The following is a 19704-nucleotide window of genomic DNA, read 5'->3' as shown; positions in this document are numbered from 1 at the left end:
CAGTGATTTCACTAAATGTCCAAAACAAAAGTTTCTCACCTTTATTGAGGATCTTCACTATCCTACATTTGCCAGTTATAAATGTAGCTGTCAGTAAAATCTTCCTCTTTTTAAAAAGCCAGATCCTCACCGTCTGGAATGTCCCACAAATCATTTTCATCCACAAAAATGTTTAAAAAACTGAACTAGACAGAAAATCTGGTTGTTTCTGATCTTCTTTAGCCAAAGTAAAGATTATTTGAATCCATGGAAAGTAACTTATTATTTATTATATGAGATTTTGAAGGCAACTTCACAAACTGCTGTAATTCCTTTAAGTTTTCCTTAAAGTGAAAACTGATCATATTTTCTGTGTCCATTTCGTGTCCAAAATGAGGTGTTTACAGCTGAGAATGTGCATTCACAGTCCACCTTCATGCATTTATAGTTCTTAATCATCTCATCTGTTTACTGTCGCATCAAATCCTAGTAAAGCACAGATCTGCTTTTTTCCTTTTTTATTAAAAGCCAATGCTATTCCCGTGTGACCAACCAAAAGAATAAACGGAAATTCATGTTGGCCACACGGGATCAGTGTGTCAAAAATGCCCATTGCTGCAGTGCCCGAATGTATTTTCACCCTAACCCTATCGTAGTCCCGCCTAAATTATATGCAAAAAGTCTCTTTCATCTTTAAATCTCTTTTTTTGACCATGACATTAAAGAAGAGGAAGTTGTTTTTAATGCAAATTAAAGACCCACCCCAATGAAAAGGTTGTTTGTAACATATTTTTTCATGATGGAGGACATGTAAAAAATAAATCACCCCCAAATTGCATTTCTGAGTGTTTGTTTATTCAAATCGTTCTGAATCAGAAGCAGACAAAAATAAATGCAGTTTAAAAAGATCATATTTGTTATGTTGAAAAGACGCTGGGCGGGTCAAAAGCTCCCTGCTCTGTTCTACTTTGGGGAAGGGAAGGGGGGCGACCTTGCTCCGCACCAACAGTCCTGCCCACATTTAGAAGTGAATTTCTACTGAACTACTGTCGCTCTGCAGAAACTACCTCCCAGAAAGTGGCACAGGTGATTGATTTTGACTAAAAACTGCATAGTCATATAATTTTTTTTTTCCTTGCTGTGTGGTTTTTAAATTTGGAAAATGTTTTTTGAGCTACGTTTGTTGGAAAAGTTCTGGAAAAATAACGTCTTTCTTTTTTTTTGACTGATCAAAAGACCACTAGAAACGCTTTTACAATAGATCTAAAGATGATCGGGGTGGGACTTTGTTGGACATCAAAGGATCACAGGACATACCGGGGTTGGGGTTGTCCTGCAGCGCCACCACAAACTTTGACCTCTTCCTCAGGCCTTCCAGGAAAGTCACCACCAGATCCCGGATGTCCTCTGCGTTGCTGGAGGTGAAAGTGTACTCTTCTCCTTTGATGGTTGCCAGTGTAAAACTCTGACTCTGCATCTTTCCTCCCCTTATAAAACAGCAACAAAAACATGAAGAAAAAAACTAAGAAAGGGTCTCCTGATTCTACTAATTTAAGATTAAATCAAATTTTGAGTTAAGTTTAAAACTATATTTAAACTAAACTCTTAAGATGCTAGGAAACTAAGAATTTTTGAAAAACAGTCACCGGCTGCTGGAAACTGCAGTGATTTCTGGGAAGGAGAGTTCCAGGAGGACCTGTTCCTGCTCATCAACGAAATAAACCCCGGTCCAGTTAACCGCCACGATCAGGTCGTCTTTGGGAAGATTAGGACCTGAGAGGCACAAAAAAGATACAGGAAAAAATCATTCCAATTTTTCTGTTCATTTATAAAACGGCTGCACTAACCAAGATTCTGAGAAAAACAATCATTAGAGACGTGTTTTTTTTAAATCTAATCTAGTTCAGATCATTTCAATTGTCTTAATTGTATTTTAATGACAGCTTATATAACAGACAAACATTTGCCTTGAAGGGTTTTGGGTTTATTCTCCATATCGAGAAAGCAATGGGCGAGAGTGGAGAGGAAAACTTGTTTTAAAGTGAAAGATTAATAAAAAAAAAAAAATCAAAGCAGAACCAAACCGAACAAGAAGCAGACTCCGGTTAGAGTCTGAGAGGACAGGAACAAACAAACACGGAAACATCTGCTATTAAACCAAAGAGGTAATTTAGCAGCTGCAGTGAGAAAACAGGAAGCAGACAATCACAAAAATGCCAAAACATTCTCCATTAAAAAAAACTCCAATGAAAATGATGAACGAAGGTGATGAAAATAACCTCTTTAAACCATCCCCCATATTTCTGCGGTGTAAGTAAGTACGATTCAATGAGCGATTCCTGAAGCATGAAATGTTTTTACCTGAGAATTTGAAGGCTTCATAAAAACGGGAAAAGAGAAGAGGCCATTTGTGACGGGCAAAATCCACAACTTCCTCCTTCACCTTCTGGGAGTCGAACCTCTTCTGGGTGTAGATGCCCTTTGGAGACCAGCAGAGGTGTTGGTTAGTTTAAAAATACATATATTATTTAGCCTCAGAGGTACGATTTCTTCTCTCAATATTAATGCTATATGACAAAATTTAGCATTTATTTTGAATAATTTAAATAAATCTCCAAACGTTGTCCTGTGTTGAGGGACTACAGGACTGTATTCTCAAACTTTTTTTTACTTTTGATTAACAGATGTGGGTTTGCGAAATTCTATGGCTATAAAACCGTAATTAATACTCTGGTTTTTTTTATGTTTTTTTACTCCAAAAGTGGATTAAATGAAAAACCTTAAATATTTTTAATTTGTGTATTTTTGGTAAGGAAACAAAAAATAAAGTCCCACTCCGATCCTCTTCTGATCTATTTTCAAAGCGTTCCCAGTGGTCTTTTAGTTGTGATTACGCCATTTTTAGCCAAAATTAAAAACCTTTGTTGTTTTCTAGGACATAGTTTCTGCAGCGTGGCAGTAGATGATCCGAGTTGTGGGCGGGACTATTTGCATAGAGTAAGCCTGCCCTGATTTCCCATCATCCCTTTGTTTAAAAAAAAAAACAGCATTTTTTTTTTTCATGTGCTCCTGATTCACAACAATTTGAATAAAAGAATGCCCAGAAACACAATTTAAAGTTAAATTTTCTAATATATGTCTTTCATCATGGGAAAAATGCCACAAGAACATGTTAAAAACATCAAAAACATCTTTTTTTTGTTAACCGGGATCACATTTAGGCCATAAATGGAGTAAAAAGTTTCCAGTTAGATATCAAAAGTACTTGCAGATCCCCTTTAACACTGGGTAGTACCTTTTTGTGAGCAGCCATGATGAAATGAGCCCATTTCTCCACAGTCTTGGAGGAGCTGACCTCCCTGTCGGGGATGTAGGAGGGGATGAGGCTCAGCAGACGCTCCAGAAGAATCTCCGAACCATAGTCCACATAGTACTGCTGCGAGGCCAGCTCTGCCAGGTCATCCTGCAGAAACCAGCAGGTTTGTGCTTTCAGGAATGTAAGAATCAAAGAGATTATACAGCAGGATATCTAAGTAAGTGTGGAACTGTAGTGGGGACCATCAGAAGGAGCTTAGATAGAACAGAAACAACTGGAGTTTTTGAGAAGATATGAAGTCATTTCAAGCCTGAAATGCGGTAGCTGCTGTCACCCTATCACAGCGGTATTCTCCAAACTTGACGCCTCTGACGATTTGCTGGTAGATGAGGTTGGTGGCGACCTGGTCCTCGGTTGGATCGTGCCAGGGCGTGAAGATCTCCTTCCTGAAGAAAAGCCTCCAGGGGGCGTTTCTCTCCTGAGCTCCCTGCTCCTTGGCGTACTGCTCACATTGCGACACGGCGTCCATCACGTGGTCGTTTCCACTGCCTAAGGAGGACACCTGCAGGAGATAACAGACTTAAACTGCTGACAAAACGTCAAAAGGGGTCAATAGGTCATCTCGCCGAGATTAGTCATTCATTAAATATTCATTTAAACGGATTAAACGCAATAAAATCTCTTAAAAAATAACTGATGTTTAAAGGACTTTTAGTAAACCAGGGATTAATAGATTCAACTAAGCTGCAAACTGGAATCAAGTTTAAAAAATGAATGTTTCCATAGATTTTCTTGATGGAGTCGCTCTGTTGTTGTGCGTTCCTGCACGTTTTAAAACAATAATCTTTTTAAAAGCCACCACAGAGTCTTCTAGGGACGGCGTCCCAAACCCGTCTCAAACTGATCCATTTAAGAGAAAATAAATGCAGACTCAGAGGATCCAATATGTTTATGAAACCAGCTGTGAGAACAAATGCTAAACTTCACTGGATCTCCACAAGAGACGTTCAGATTTGGAATACCTGCATAAGAAATTATAGAAACAATTATAAAGGGCGATTTAATATATAAATATAAGGGAGTCAACAAGATTTCTGTTATTTTCCTGTTGATCATAATTAATTATTTTCTTTTTTTATTTGTTGTAGGTTTGTAAAAATACTATTTGTAGGAATTTAAGTTTAAATTGAGTTAAAAAAAAAAAGGTGGGCTTGGGGTCCATAAAAAGCCTTTTTCAAACTTTAAATATTGTCGTTCCTTGTTGTGCTTTTGTTGATGGTTTTTATTTTATTGTTTTAAAATAAAATAAGAGATCTGGGTTTAGTTTGTCTCAGTGAGGTTCAGAGGTTTAAAGTCATTTTTAGGAATTTGGTGACAGGATCTCTTTGGAAATGTTGAAAAAATTTAAAATTTATAAAACGATAAAAGCATATTTTCCTTTTAAAAATGTGTTTCTGCTTATAGTTTCTCCAAACGCAGTTAAAAACTTTCCTCAGAGGTTACAAATGAATAACTCAAAACAAGCTGGTTAAAAAAAAATGCTGATGTACTTTTAGATTTTGATGATGTACTTACTTTGTCAAACAGAGCGATGTACAGGGAGAAGCCAAAGCGGTCTCGCAGGTTGACCTTGTCGGACAGGGCGTTGCAGAGCTCCTTGGCCGTGGTGGCAGAGTCGGTCAGCAGTGTTTTGGTGGTGCCGTCCATAAACGTCACCGGCAGCATGACCGGCTTCTTCGACTTGGTAGCCTGGATGTTTCAAAACATTAGTCAGAAAACCGTATATAACCATTCATATTATGTTTAATGCACGCATTTCTGAGACCCCTATCTCATTAGAATGATCCAAACCTTCCTTAACTATATAAACCTGCTCCATGTTTCTGCCCTGTAGTTCATTATAATTCCACTAGGGGGAGCAGAAGGGCTTTTCCTGCTCATTTCAAAATGGCTGCCTCCGTGAAATTTAAAAAACACTTTTGGCGGGAAAGGTTTTACACATTTCCTAAACTTTATAGTGAGAGTAACTCATCTATTGTTGTTCATTTTTTTAGAACAACTACTTGCTTTATTGAAGAAAAGAAAATGTATTGATTATTAATTCATTATAATTTTGTTATAACATTGTTGTAAGCAAAAACGAAACATTTCACCTAAAGTATCATTTATCCCTTGTGCTATCTTAGATGACCCCACCCTTACATTGACGTGTTCTCCCTACCATGACAAAGGTGGATAAAGGTGGAAAGATTTCATGTAATCCATGGACACCAGTGAAGATCACAAATCATTGAAGAAAAAAGGTTCAGAGCACTGTCTAGTGGGTCTAGATCAGTGTTTTTCAACCAGTGTGCCGTGGGAGATGGTCAAGTGTGCCGTTGGAAATTGCCCTCATTAACTGATCTAAAAACATTTCCCATCTCCAGGATTTCAGCTCTCTGTTCATCCAAACAGGCCCTGATAAAACACTGAGGAGTTAGGAATATAAAAGATCGTAAAATACTTTTTCTTTGCGTTTATTTTATTTTATTAAAGACATTTTGATAAGAATGACTGTACCACGATTCAGCTGCAGCTTCGGCTGTATTTTGGAAAAGTCCCGTCCCTTTAACTGTCTCCACCAATCATTCTTGGGGGGCTTAATTACATGTCATCAGTCTGACCAATCAGAGGTGGTTAAAGTCTTCACTTCCTTGTCCCGATTTAGCTCATAAAGTCGCTCAGTTCTAACAAAAATACCAGCTAAAGCTCGTCTTTAGCGGTGTAGCTTTCCACAGAATCCGGTATCAGACCGTGGAACAACTGAACAAAACAATGAAGCTCCGAAAACCGATCTCCGCCCGTTTTATGCACTACATCTCCCATGATGCATTGGGTTGTGAGAGTGACAGCGCACAAGGAGATCTGTTGTTAAACGTCTTGAAACCAACGAACACACATCAAACTGTTTTTAAATCTTCTAACTTAACTTTTATTGCATCTTTTAGAAAAAAACAGCTGCAGTTTCCAGCTTTTTCTGTAACAATTATCTCAAAAATGCATGTGAGATTGTGGAGGGGCTGTAGATCAATACAGACTATGAGTTTCTCCTTTTTTTTAAATTTTTGAATGCTGGTGTGCCGCGGGATTTTTTTTAAGGTTAAGTGTGCCGTGGCTCAGAAAAGGTTGAAAAACACTGGTCTAGATGACCCAACTCCCAATGTTAAAGTGCCTAGGATAGCACAAGGGTTACACTGTCTATATCGCATAAAAAATAATATAGCAATTTTTGCTGTGTATTTCATCTAAGCATTTAAAAAGACATCTTTTTGCAAATCATTTTGATTTTCTGTCAATTATTCAAAATCCAAATTTCTGGGCAGAAATAGAATAAGAAGAAAAAAAGGGTTGACGTTAAGTGTTAATCCTCAAAACACCCTAAAATGTTCATAAAAATACTTTTTCTGGATTTTAGCTGATTTTTTAATCCAAAAATGCTTTTTCAATGAAAGCCAATGTGGAGTTGGGTATCTTCAATGACCAACCACTAACCCTTGTGCTGTCTTGTGGGGTCATCTAGACCCCACGCTGAACATTTTTCTTCAATGATTTGTGATCTTCATTGGTGTCCATGGATTACATGAAATCCTCTCCAGCTTTATCCACCTTGTAGGAATAACACGTCAATGTAAGGGTAGGGTCATCTGGACCCCACAAGATAGCACAAGCAGATTGGCCATTCAACACATTTAGCTTTATCATGAATGGGAGTTTGGACCTGCAACTCCAGCCAGGATGGAGGCTGAGTTCTGGTGCCGTTGACAAAAGTCCGTCTCAGCCTCTCTTCACAGTATGGAGCGTAGCCCGGCGGCCCGTTGCTAATGAAGTTCCTCAAATACTGTCAGAGAAAAACCAGAAGAAGAAGAAGGAGCGTTCAGGATCCACGCAGGAAACCAAACCATCCTAAACTCTGTGAACCCTCAGGTTCCTGACCTTGACGAATTTGTCGGATGGGGCAAAGCAGCCGACACACAACGAGATGAGGATCCAGCCGCGGGCGTGAGAGCTCTTGGACGGGTTCTGAGTGAGCTGTTTACAGATCTGGCAGTAGATCTCATCCCTGATGACCCATCAACACACACAGTTAAAGGGTTAATTCTGTTCACATCAAGTAGAAAACGTACTGAGGGATTTTAATTTAGTTAAATGTCATACATTTAATAACTTTTAATAATGTTTAGATGAGCTGTGTCATCTTCATACATGTTTTAAAATTAATATTTTATTAATTTTAATCATAAAGCCTAAAAAAATCTGTAAGATTAAATGATTTAAATTTCAAATGGACAGTTGTTAAAATAAAAAGGCTGACACATTTGTCACATCTGAATGTGAGAAGGTGCATGCAAACATTTATAAATGAAGAAGGGGGAAAAACAAAACAAAACAAAATAGTTATAAATAAATAAAGTTTTATTTAACTTTATTTAACTTAATTTTGATTTAATTTAGTTTGTGTTAATTAGATTAGATTAGATTAGATTAGATTACATTACATTACATTACATTACATTACATTACATTACATTACACTCTCAAGATGAACTCTCGTACCCTCTCGGGAACTCAGAACCGCTCTCACCTCAGTCCAGGTCTCAGGATTCCGTTGCCGATAATGAAGTGAAGTTTCTCCAAGTTAGATGTTGGCCGATCCTCCAGCATGCTGTTACCATGGAGACCGTACTCCCCATCATTGAGGCGTTTGGTGACCTGAAAAAGTGTCGCATCATAACCGTTTTTCACTTTGACGCCAGAACTGAGAAGAATCCATCGTGAGTGAGGTCAGGTGTTTATGGTTCTCCTCACCTCCTCTGTGATCTTGGACTTCTTCTTCAGGGTGAGGGACACCAGTTTGTGTCGAACGCTGGTTTTCTTGTTGCTGTCGGAGAGAGGCGTCTGGAGGGACAGTGAGAAAAGAGAACTTCAAGAAAAGGAAGCCAGAAGAGCATTTACCGAGACAAAAAACGTGCAAACTACATAGGAAGCCACGCCCACTCTACTCTAAAAGGGCCTTCAAAACTTAAAAACACTTTTCCGACAGCTCACGCAGATCTGCCACCTCACCTCTCCGTTTGCCTGCAGCGCCTGCAGCTCTCTCTTGTAGGTCTTCTTTCCCAGCGTCTCATAGATCTTGGTCATGACTGGGATCTTCTCACTTCCGTCGTTGATGGCTGTGTGGTACTTGGGCTCTGGCAGATCCCCCATGAACCTCAGAACTGTGATCCAGACTGCCAGAGCGGCCTGCGCCGGCAGGAGGACGCCAGATTTATCAGGTGAAACTCAAAGTTGGAAGTTAGACGATCGAGTCGGCGTCGTTCTCACCAGCTGGTCCCCCTCGTCGTCATGGAACAACAGCGGCTGCTTCAGAGGTCTTCTGACATACGTGTACGTGCTGGTGCCCTGGAAGTACGTCGCTGCATACTTGGCAAACTTGTACTCTGATAAATCCTCCTCTTCATCATCATCTGGAAGAGGAAGGGCCTCGTCCAGATCTTCCTCCATCAGTTCATGATGGGTGCGCTCCAGGTCCTGCAGAAGACCGAGTATTTCACAGTCATACAGTGTCCTGTCTTATTTTAAGACAAATTTAACAGTTTCTTTATAATTTAAAGGAAAGAAAAAGATTCATCTTGTTTTCCTTAAGTTTGTTCACCTCAAAGCCTGCAGGCGCTTGTCCCTCCTGACCCGGCAGAGAGCTGGTCGTTCCCAGGAAACCGAACATCTTGTCCACCATGTCGGAATCGTTGACGGGCTCCTTCCGGGCCTTCTCCATCTGCTCCACCATCTCCTTCTTCCTCCGAGCCTCCTCCTTCTCCTTCTTCTCTCGCTCAGCATCCTCCTTGGCCAACTGGGCCAGTCGCTCCTAAAAATACGAAACAGGAAGTCGAAAGAGAAGAAGCAAACATGGAAAAAAAGGGCAAACAAACAAACGCATGTGAAGATTTTTCATCCATGTTTTTTTCTAAAAATTTGCATAAAGGGAGAAAACTAAGCTGACGTTCACAGAAAAGCATCATCTCCAACTGCAGATGTTCAGACACTACAAAGAGTTTAAGATTTAAACGTGGGTTTGAGTCCACGTTTGTGTCCTCTCGGTTACAAAACTGATTTATCTTCTGCAGACGTTTTTCAAGAAGCAGGATGTGACTTTTAATTTACCAAAATGAACAACAATATTCAGAAATTATCTATTTCTTCTTTTTTTTAATCTAGTAAACAGTTTTTGATCACATTTCTGGACATTTCTAGTTACAATGGAAAATTTTCTTAGACATGTTGTAACTAAATAATGAAGATGCTGACGTAACGTTCAGGACTTCTCAAACTCACAGAAACAGAAATAGAGCAAAGTCTGTCTGACCTGAACAGTAAAAGTTTCCAACGGATTAGTTTAGAAGAAGAATGTTTTTTGGTTTTGGTTTTTAAAAGACTTTTATTTTGTAAACAGGATATTCTGATTTGTGACTAAAGGCTGAGAATCCTCTGGAAATCGGCTCCGTATGAAGGCGTCGGAGAACGTTTAGAACCTCCACATTGACTCACCTGGTGCTTGCGTTCAGCCTCAGCCTTCGCTCTCTTCGCTGACATCTGGTTTTTCAGTTTGGTCTCCTCAGCCAGACGCATCTTCTCAGCCTCCAGCCTCCTGCGGTACTGAGAGCGGACCAACGGGTCCGATTAGAGACAGAACTTCTAAACTACAGTCTCAAACGTGAATGTGAATGTGTAAAACCCAATTCCTATAGGTTAATCATGTTTGGGATACATTTCTGAAGCAAAACTATTTTTTTGGGTTAAAATGGTTTCAAGTTATGGTTATTTCTTGAGTTTTTTAGTCCCTTTTTAACCTTGGAGTTTGGTCAAAAACTACCTGACTTGGGTTCATTTGAACCTTTTTTTGTTTATTAAAGCAAAAACTGTTCAAAGTAAACTAGTTAGAGTGGAAAATGAACATATTAAACGAAAATTTAGCCACTTAAACATCTTTTAGTATGTTTGGTGTCTACGGATCTACATAAAGTGAAGATACACAGCTTTTTGCTGAAAAAAAGCTGAATAACGTGATCACATTCCTGTAACTCTGTCAATCTGATGGCGAACAGCGTTACCTCGCCCTTCAGCCTCCTGAACAGTCGACGCGCGATCATTCCTCGGGTGTACGCCTGGATGGTGATGACAGCCCACAGCCGGTGTCTGAACGCCCGGCGCACCAAGTAACCACGGCAACGCCCCTGAAAGACTGTAATCCGCTGACGGGCCACGTGATAGGACGCACACAACTTCCTGGAGCGAACCAGAGCCTGCAGGCGAGAGAAGCCCGCTCGCATCTGCAGGGAAGAAGAAGAAGAGGAGCAGGAGAAAGGTTGACCATCTCCTCGTCTCCCACATGATGCTGCAGTCCAAACGGATGGATGTGAGGACGTCAAACACATGGATGCTCCTCACAGCGCCATAGTTCTTCCGGCAGTGGTAGCCTCTCCAGGTCTTCTGGATGAACACAGCCGACTTTCTCATCTTCAGGAAGTTCGATCTGATGGATCAAATGGATGAAGAATGTATCAGAATGTTTGAGACTCTGAAAAAAGCTGGGTCCAGGGTTCTTCAGAACCCACCTGTCCTTGTAACCCCGGACCACCTTCTGAATGAGGATGACTTTGTCCGTGATGGCCTTGTCCCTCTCGATCTCCAGCAGCATGTCGTGGTGATCCTAAATCCACAGGAGAGCAAACACCGATGAGCTTAGTCAGCAGATTTTTCTTCTTTCTCCGCTCTGACTCATCAGTTTAAATGCTGACATCAGCACGCCGGCGTGACCACGGCGTGCGGCAGGCAGGAAGCAACAGGTTCTGTGGTAGGACAAGTAGTGACGCAGAAGCACAGTGTAGTTCTTGAACTACATGTTTAGTTCTTTTATTTTAAACATAAAAAATGTCAATTAAATGAAGATACCTTTTCATGATGGATTCACTGGAAAATAACATTTCAAAATAAATGTTTTTTCCTTCATCAAGATAGAAAAACCATTGATTTTGAAGTAATTTGCATACAGATAATCCTGTAACTCACAGACATGACACTTTCTCTTGTCTTGTATATAATGACAAACTAAAAGCTGGAAAATGAAGCCACCACGCTCCAGCTTCTTCCTGTTTAGGGCTCATCCAGCCTCTAAATGGTGGGACTGCGTCCGGTGGGGGGAAGTGTGGGGGCTGCCCTGATCCTAACCGCTGCACTTTCTCCTTCCTGTCCTGCTTCCTGTCCGGCTGAGCGGCTCACCTCGAGCAGAAAAACTCAAAGCCTAGCTCTGCGGGTTACTGATCATCAGGCACGTTCAGGCAGAAAATCCAGCAAAAATCAAGAATAAAATGACACCAAAGTAGTCGATTCAAGAAGAAGATGCATTGATAAAGTCATACGTCCTTTTCAAGCTTTCAGGGTTTTGGTGGCCTCAAAAATGAAACACATTGAGTGTAATTCGAACATTCCTGTGTATAGCAGTTGTTTAAATAAAACACCTCCCCTTTAGAGTGAGTGTGGACTCAAATCCTTGATCTAGATCAGGCAGGGATCTGCAACCTGAGGCTCCGGAGCCACATGCGGCTCCGTCATAACTCCATTGTGGCTCTTTGGCTTAAATGATTAGCTTAAATAACTGATTTGTTAGTTACATTTTGTTCTATATTTTTAGATTTTTAAACTGAGCAACCTTTTTTGTAAGGTGACATTATACTAAATCAAGATGCATTGAGAGCGTTACCATCCCTCCCAAATGCACACACATCAGAAACCTGAGCAAAATGATGATAAAATGACTTATCGTCAGGGTGGTTTGTCATTTGAAAAAGTTTAAACTCCTTAAATGTCCTGTTGCTGTTCAGAGAAAAAGTTCTTAAAGCATAAGTGCAAGTAAATCGACTCCAGGAGAGCCGTCTTTGACGCAGGATGCATTTTATTTTGAAAGGAAATTGCATGTGCTGTTGTCAAAAGTCGTAAAATTGGAATACAACACTCTTATAAGTCAATTGTTGTCATTTTTAAAGCTACATGTTAAAGGAATGGCTTGATGGCTATAAAAGTATAAATAGTTAATTTTTCTGAACAGTTCGGTGGGACTTTGTGGCTCTCACTGGGTTTGGGGGAAAACGCTTCTTTTAGGGGCTAAACTTGGCAGACCCCTGACCTATATTAAAACTTTAATGAAGCGAAAAATATTTTTCTGATTTTGAAAGGCTACGCCAAACCTCAGAAACAAATCTAACTCAAGTTACCAACTCAACACTAACAGCACCAAACTGCTAATCCATAGAAATGAGTCAAAAATGTCAAAATGTCTTTAAATAACCACAAAAACGTAAAAATAAATCAGCCAATGGGCTAAGAAAATCTTCTATCGGGAATTTCTATTTCAAGAAAAAAAATCTAGAATTTTTCCCTTAAATAAAATTATTTTTTTCCCCCAAAACAAGGGTAATTTCACTTTATTAAGAAGATCTTTTGTCAGTCAGACAGAGAATTTGAACCAGAAAAAAAGCAGAGATTGTGAAATCTCACTGTTGCCATCGTAGTGAGTGTTGGAGAATCTTTTTTTCCTCTAACTTGTCTTTTATTATGAAACAATTGTACCTTTTATGTTAAATAATGGACGTTGACAGTTTTCTGAACAGAAATCCCAGTTGTCTCATTTTAGTTCTGCACTGAATTTGAGATTTTTCTGGTAGTTTTTCTGAATTATTTTAAACCTTGTCTATTACAAACAGAGGTCAAAAGTAATGAGTTACTTTTACTTTGATAAGTTTTTGTAAGAGTTTTACTCCTTAGAGTAGTTTAAGTTTCTTTTACTTGAGTAGATAAAACATGGAAAACTAGTAGCGATCTTACTCAGCTGCTGTTTTCCTTTAGTTACATTTGTTTCTCAGTAAAACTTGTTTTTTCCTTTTTCCTTTTTTACAGAGTTTTGGTTGATAAATGCATAGAGTGTTGGACAGTATAGAGTTTTTTAAAAGTAATTTTAAAAGTTTCGCTTTGACCAGAAAAAACCCCAGCTCCCACAAAAGTGCTGTTTGATAAAGCAGCAGTGATGCATGATGGGTAAAACATTTATGCAACAATTAAAAATCATACAATCTGGGGGAAAAAGACTGTGAGATGAAAGATTTTTTAATAAATTAAAGAAAAAGCGTAAATATTTGATTACGATTGTTAGTTTTTGCCCAAAGAAAGTTAGAAATCTCAGCATATAGGATTAATTATTGATTATTATTATTTTATTTATCAGTGCCTCAAAGCCTTGTTTTTACCAAACAAACAATAACAAGGAGAGGTTAGTTTTTTGTCAAAAAACGTACATTTTTATTTTAATTCAATAAAAATACCACAATTTACACAAGTAACCATTTAAAAATAAAATATGTGCCATATCGAATACGTACTTCTACTCTAGTAATATACTTCTAAATTAACACTAATATAACTTGAGTACAACTTTTTGATACTCTAATTATGATATATTAATTACAATCAAACTGACATTTATTACTTTTCCCCTTGCACTTAAATGAAGCACTTGTTTGTAGAATTAAATTGTCCTTCAACGATGAGTAAAGTTCTCTGGACAGAAACTGAACGTTTTGCTCCAAAAGAATTTTCAAAGCTTTAGAAGAGACAGGAAGTCTGACTCTGACCTCCAAAATAAAACATGTCAAAGTGATCTGAAATTAGAGAGAAATGTCGGGGGGGGGAGTCTGTGTTTTGACAGAAGCCACTCCACAGAACAAAAACAAACTGCAGAGGCTGAAACATCAGCAGACAATGATTTCATTTGGGGACAAACAGACACGGCTGCTTTGACAGCAGCTGCCCTCACTCATCCCAACACACAGAAAAGGACTTAAAATGACCCTCAGGTGGGTTTTTTTTCTCTCCAAACTGTTCGTCCTAAACATTATGAGTTCAAGTCTTCATCATCACAGAGCTCATGTTAGACAATTAATGATAACAAGCCTCCACTCCATCTACAGAAATGAAAAGAGTGAAACTTCATGCATCTCTTTTGAGGATTTTATCCCTTTAGTTTGGTTTTTCTTTGTTTGATTTCAGTTGTGTTTTTGTTGGTTTTCCTCCCGCCAGGTCACAGCCTCACCTGCTTTCTTTTGAGAATTTACAGCGACTGTATCCAGGTAAATCCATCCTCTTTGGTGTATTTACGCTTCTGGTTTCCAGCTTCTTTATCTGTTTTTGTTGCTCTTTTTATTGCCATTTTTCCCAGAAAAGCCTTTTGGTTTTGTCAAATGTAAATTAGTTGCTTCTCCAAAGTTTGTTTTTTAGCGCTTTAGGTGTTTTCCTCAGTGAACTCGGAACATCAATCAAAATTAATTACACTATGTGATTACGTTTTTTTTTCTAACAGTAATAACTACTATATTTCAGGCTTACCTGTTTGTTAAATCACTGGTTTAACCCTTGTGCTATCTTAGATGACCCCACCCTTACATTGACATGTTCTCCCCACCATGATAAAGGTGGATAAAGGTGGAAAGATTTCATGTAATCCATGGACACCAATGAAGATCACAAATCATTGAAGAAAAAAGGTTCAGAGCACTGTCTAGTGGGTCTAGATGACCCAACTCCCAATGTTAAAGTGCCTAGGATAGCACAAGGGTTACCATGCTTTCTAACACGCTTTTAATGCAGGACTACCTTGAGGAAGATTTTGGTTTTTCCCATTTGCCAGTCGTCGTCTCTGCCGAGGACAGCCTCTGCGATCTTCTGACAGGTTCCTCTGAGGTCCTCCTGACGACAGAAATTCTAAAGTTACTCCTAAAGTCTTAAAATCCTTGGGGTTCAAAATGTCTCCCTGAAAAACACGTGTTATTGTTTAAAAAGGATCTCAAAGTCTTATTGGAGTCTGGACAAACACAGAGAGAAATCTTGTTTTTTCAGTAAATGTTGAGGGGCGTGTTCACAAAAAAAACTATCTGCTCTCCCAAAACACAGCGTTACACATAAAATGAAAGATCAGAACACAGAGAAGGAGCAGAAACAAAAGCTTTAAAGTGCAAAAACATGTGCAGTAGATAAAACTGGAACTCAGCCGGTTTTTGTGTTCATCGTCATCATAGCACCTGTTTGTATGCAGGTTTGACTCCAGGCATGAGCACTCGGTATCGGTCAACAAACTCCACAAAAGTGTATCGGATGGGATATCCGGCACGACGGATGCGAATGGTCTCCATCATCCCGGAATACCTCAGCTGACGGACACACAGCTCTCTATCAAACAGCTGCAAGAAAGAAAACACAACATCTGCAAGTCAACACGGTCAGGTTTGACAAACCTCTGATAACCCTGTGAGGATCATCTCCAGGGTGTTCAAAGTGTGGCAGAAACCTTTCATGATCAGGTAAAAGAACAGTTCTGGAACATCAATGCAGAAATCTGCTTTCAAAAATACAACTGCTCTCTTTTAGAGAAGCAGTTCGTTCAACACATACATAAAAACACTGACACCATATGTAACCTACGGCTTCCTTTCCTCTCCATGACACCGGTTTGTTTCCTCTATCATGGCCCAACTCCATCAAATCCCCCCAAAACAAACGGTATCAAAGGTCTACGAAGTGCAGATGCTCACCATGGGTTTCTTGTACTCGTTGGGTTTGATGCAGCGGACAAAGAAGGGCTGACAGACGCTCAGAGTTCTCATCAGCAGCTCCAGAGATCTTTTAAACTGACTGCTCAGAGTGGGAGAGCGCTTCCTGGTCTCTGCCCCCTGAAGACACACACACATGCACACACACACGCACAGCATACACAATGTCAAAAACAACAAAGACTCACTATATTATAACAACAGCCTTTGTTCTGTGTACGGTACATTATTTTTACTTCAACTTTTAAATGAAAGAAGATTCAGTTTGTTTTGAATCTTAAAGACATGTGGTTTGAAAATATTTTTCCAAAAAAGTAAGTTATTTTAATATGCATGTTCATGTTAGTCCCCAATATGTTATAATATACAAACCCTAAGTACATTGAACCTAAACGGTTCACTAATAGCCCAAAATTCTTTAGTAAAATCTAGCTTTACAATAAAAACATTATGATCTTAAATCAAGTTTTATCCTCAATTTCATATTTTATTTTAAAAGTAAACCCTTTTTGTGGTTTTAACATCTAATAATAACTGCTTTTGTGTGTATTTTTATGAAGAAAAACCAAAATTATAAAGTTGTTCCTTGTTGTAACTTTGAAATCTGACCACTAGAGGGCAGTAATCACATGTCGTTTTATTAATAAAGACTGAAAGCAGAAATACTCTGACTTTTCCTTTGAAAACCTATAAAATATTAAACAAACAATGTCACACAGTTTAAATATGATTTAGAATAAAATTGTCTTTGTTTTGATAGACAATAAAATAAAAATAAATGTTTTTAAGTCATAAAAGTCATACAGGAAGTCCAACATGATGAACTAGAATGTAACAGAGATCGTTTAGGAATTTGGACGTTGTTGTTACCTTGGAAAGAGCTGTGGCACCAGGAGCATAACCACACAGAAACTGCAAGAGGCAGCACACAGAGAACACACACACACAGACACAAACACAGAGAAGGGAAACAGGAGGCCATGATGTCACTGAGTTACAGAGAAGCATGCATGTTGAAAAAAAATAACATGCTGAGAAACAAAACCCCTGGAATTTGCAAACTAAAGACTCACAAATGTCTGTTTTATTTCTGAATATAAACTTCTGTTTTTTAGATAAAGATTCAACAAATTCAGACACTTAGTACATAAAATAATGTTGTTTTACTAATTAAGATGATTTTTTTTTCTTGACCTTGAGTTTAGGTTTCAAAAATTGTCACGTCTGCTTTCTTTTTCAAAATAAACGATGCAGGACGAGGAAACATAAAAAGCAGCAGACAGGAAGAATCTTTTTGTGCCAAACTGTAAATTCAAAGGTCAAATTCAGTGGAGTCCATCATGCATGTAGAAATGGTAAAAAGAAAGAAAACAGAACTTGTCTTAGTGGGTTTTGTTTTTCCATGCAGGTGTAAGTGCAGGCTTGTTACCATGGCGACGTCTGCCTGAAAGATTTGCTTGATAAACTTGTTTTTGGAGGAGTGAACCAGCTGGATGATGTCGCCGTATAACGTGTCCCTGTTTTTCTCCAGGAAACCTGCAGACAAGGCGACAAACGAACGTCGTGTTTCACCAAAAACGAAAAACATTTCAGCTTTTTCTCTTTCTGTAGCGGCAAGAAAACAACTACAGTCACTCCCTGCTTTTTGCAACCACTCTGGTAAGATTCTGGTGGCATGAAAACAAGAGAAGTTTTTAGAGAATGGAGCTCCTCTGAAACCATCATTTTCTATTGGTGACAAGTGGGAGCAGCCTGAGCAGACTATATTTAGAAATCAGGCTTTTTCCTGGACGCCTCTGCAGCGTGAACCTCTCTGACCTTTTGTCTCATAGTAGACGACCCCAGCGAAGTGCTGGATGCCAAACTGAGTCTCGTGGTTGTTCTTTGGTGGGATGTAGTTGGTGTTGAGTTTGTGCTGGAAGTTGAGCTTGTTGAGCATGGTGGCGTCGGTGCCCTGCGAGGAGCAGAAGAGATGAAGTTCAGGAGCGTCCGCCCGAATTCTGCTCTCCTGTCTCTGATTACTGGTTAACATAAAACTTCACTGTTGATCATTTATCCTCTAAAACAGAACCGCGACAAACCAGAAGCTGACAGAGAAAGTGTCAAAGAGCCACTATATACATTTTCCGCACATTGCATTGATGAATGTTGGTCACATGTGAATGGAAAAAGTGAAAAAAGTTGTGATCGTTTACGCGAAATTTTCACAGATGTATCACAAATGAACCACGTGAGAGATTTGCGTATAAATACATAGAATATGCGTAAACGGCATGATTCTTAAACATTTTCAACAGCTCCAAACCGAATTGACGTAAAGACCCATCGGCTGAAACCCTTGATAGACATCTGCACTCATCGAAGAACATTTATCACTCATGTATCACCAAAGACCTAAATTTAATACGTGGAAAATGCACAAATTGTATATGTTAGCTAAGTGACACGACCTTTAAAGAAGTTAAAATAATTTAGGCTTATATGCCAGAGTGAGAATATCCAATAAGAATTGATAAACCAGACAGAGGAGTCACTGAGCAGGTGCACCTTGGGAAATTTGCTCTCCTCGTCAATCAGAGAGATGATGTTCATTGGTTTGATGGCGATCATGTCCAGGGCGTCCTGGTTGTCGGTGAACTCGATGTGCTGCCAGTTGATGTTCTCCAGGTTGTACTCCTCCTGCTCCAGCTTGAAGACGTGGCGGACGAAGAACTGCTGCAGGTTCTCGTTTGCAAAGTTGATGCACAGCTGCTCGAAACTGGAGGAAGAGGAGGAGGAGGAGGAGGAAACGGTGGATTCAAGAGGTTTGAGGAAGATGGAGGAGGGAAAAGACAAATCTGGGATCATCATTGATCTAAAAATGCTGCTCTGTTGAACCCTTCCAACACTTTCCCTTCTTTGTTTGTCCTATCAATACTGCAGAAATAATTTTGTTAAAGTAAGATATAACTTGTTTTTCAAAATGAAGATTTTTTACCCTTTTATTACCATTGTTGCAAAAACATCAAATCCACTGAACTTGTTAATCATTTTTATGCTTTTCCTTTTCAGATGTTCATTTTTGAAAGCTTGAGAAGGTGAGCCTGTAAACTCTAATAATCAGCATCACCTTAAGCATTGCCCTGTTGCATGCTGGGACAGTCGCGTGCCGTTTTGTAGTTTTGTAATTGTCACAGATTTTTAAAATTGTTTTTGTGTTTTCTCACCTGTTGACAACAAAGTTCTCAAAGCCGAAGATGTCCAGGAGGCCGATGCAGCGCCGCCCAGCTTTGGGCTGTGAGGACGGAGGCTTGTAGATGGCCGCATTGATCTTCTCCACGATCCACACAAACAAACGTCCGTAGATGCCCTGAACACACACACAAACACACACACACACACAACAAGTGGGTTCAGTAACTCCTAAGTGTGTCAAAGATAGATTTCCATCTGTATTTGGGTTGGGTTTGTTTTCCCATGAGGGTTTTGTTCATCCTACTTTGTGCTGCATGAAACTGCTGAGTCTTAATAATTCATGATGAAAAGGTGAATTTTGATCTGATTAATCAGATCAACACAGGCGTTGCTTTGACCCTCACCTTCACAAACGCATCTCGAACGTCCAGAGCTTGTTCGATGCTGAGCGGAGTGGAGACCGTCTCTCCTCTGGTGATCAGCGTTCGGCTGGTCAGACAGTTCATCAGATCCTTAAAGTCCACCTGATGGAATCACACATGTCTG

General features: G+C 39.4%; 1 protein-coding gene across 4 annotated transcripts in view; it reads right to left on the bottom strand.

Moving 5' to 3' along the window:
• myo7aa (myosin VIIAa) overlaps positions 1-19704 on the bottom strand; it is a 38363-nt gene that overhangs the window by 9629 nt on the left and 9030 nt on the right. For all 4 annotated transcript variants that reach the window (XM_078930183.1, XM_078930184.1, XM_023961764.2 and 1 more), the window contains 26 exons: positions 19563-19682; positions 19191-19333; positions 18532-18742; positions 17803-17938; positions 17414-17520; positions 16855-16896; positions 15967-16104; positions 15457-15615; positions 15032-15124; positions 10945-11039; positions 10778-10862; positions 10441-10659; positions 9878-9985; positions 8988-9197; positions 8657-8863; positions 8399-8575; positions 8141-8230; positions 7917-8044; positions 7268-7394; positions 7053-7172; positions 4871-5044; positions 3630-3857; positions 3275-3442; positions 2341-2458; positions 1626-1752; positions 1297-1466 (listed from right to left, as the gene is read on the bottom strand). In XM_078930183.1, coding sequence (XP_078786309.1) covers positions 1297-1466; positions 1626-1752; positions 2341-2458; positions 3275-3442; positions 3630-3857; positions 4871-5044; positions 7053-7172; positions 7268-7394; positions 7917-8044; positions 8141-8230; positions 8399-8575; positions 8657-8863; positions 8988-9197; positions 9878-9985; positions 10441-10659; positions 10778-10862; positions 10945-11039; positions 15032-15124; positions 15457-15615; positions 15967-16104; positions 16855-16896; positions 17414-17520; positions 17803-17938; positions 18532-18742; positions 19191-19333; positions 19563-19682 — 3700 coding nt within the window. The remainder of the gene's footprint in view (positions 1-1296; positions 1467-1625; positions 1753-2340; positions 2459-3274; positions 3443-3629; positions 3858-4870; positions 5045-7052; positions 7173-7267; positions 7395-7916; positions 8045-8140; positions 8231-8398; positions 8576-8656; positions 8864-8987; positions 9198-9877; positions 9986-10440; positions 10660-10777; positions 10863-10944; positions 11040-15031; positions 15125-15456; positions 15616-15966; positions 16105-16854; positions 16897-17413; positions 17521-17802; positions 17939-18531; positions 18743-19190; positions 19334-19562; positions 19683-19704) is intronic.

The sequence above is a fragment of the Oryzias latipes genome, chromosome 13 (assembly GCF_053564925.1).
Source record: "Oryzias latipes strain Hd-rR chromosome 13, Olatipes_Hd-rR_3.1".
Taxonomy (NCBI): domain Eukaryota; kingdom Metazoa; phylum Chordata; class Actinopteri; order Beloniformes; family Adrianichthyidae; genus Oryzias; species Oryzias latipes.
The sequence above is the reverse complement of the archived record's forward strand: the minus strand, read 5'-3'. Positions and strand labels throughout refer to the sequence as shown.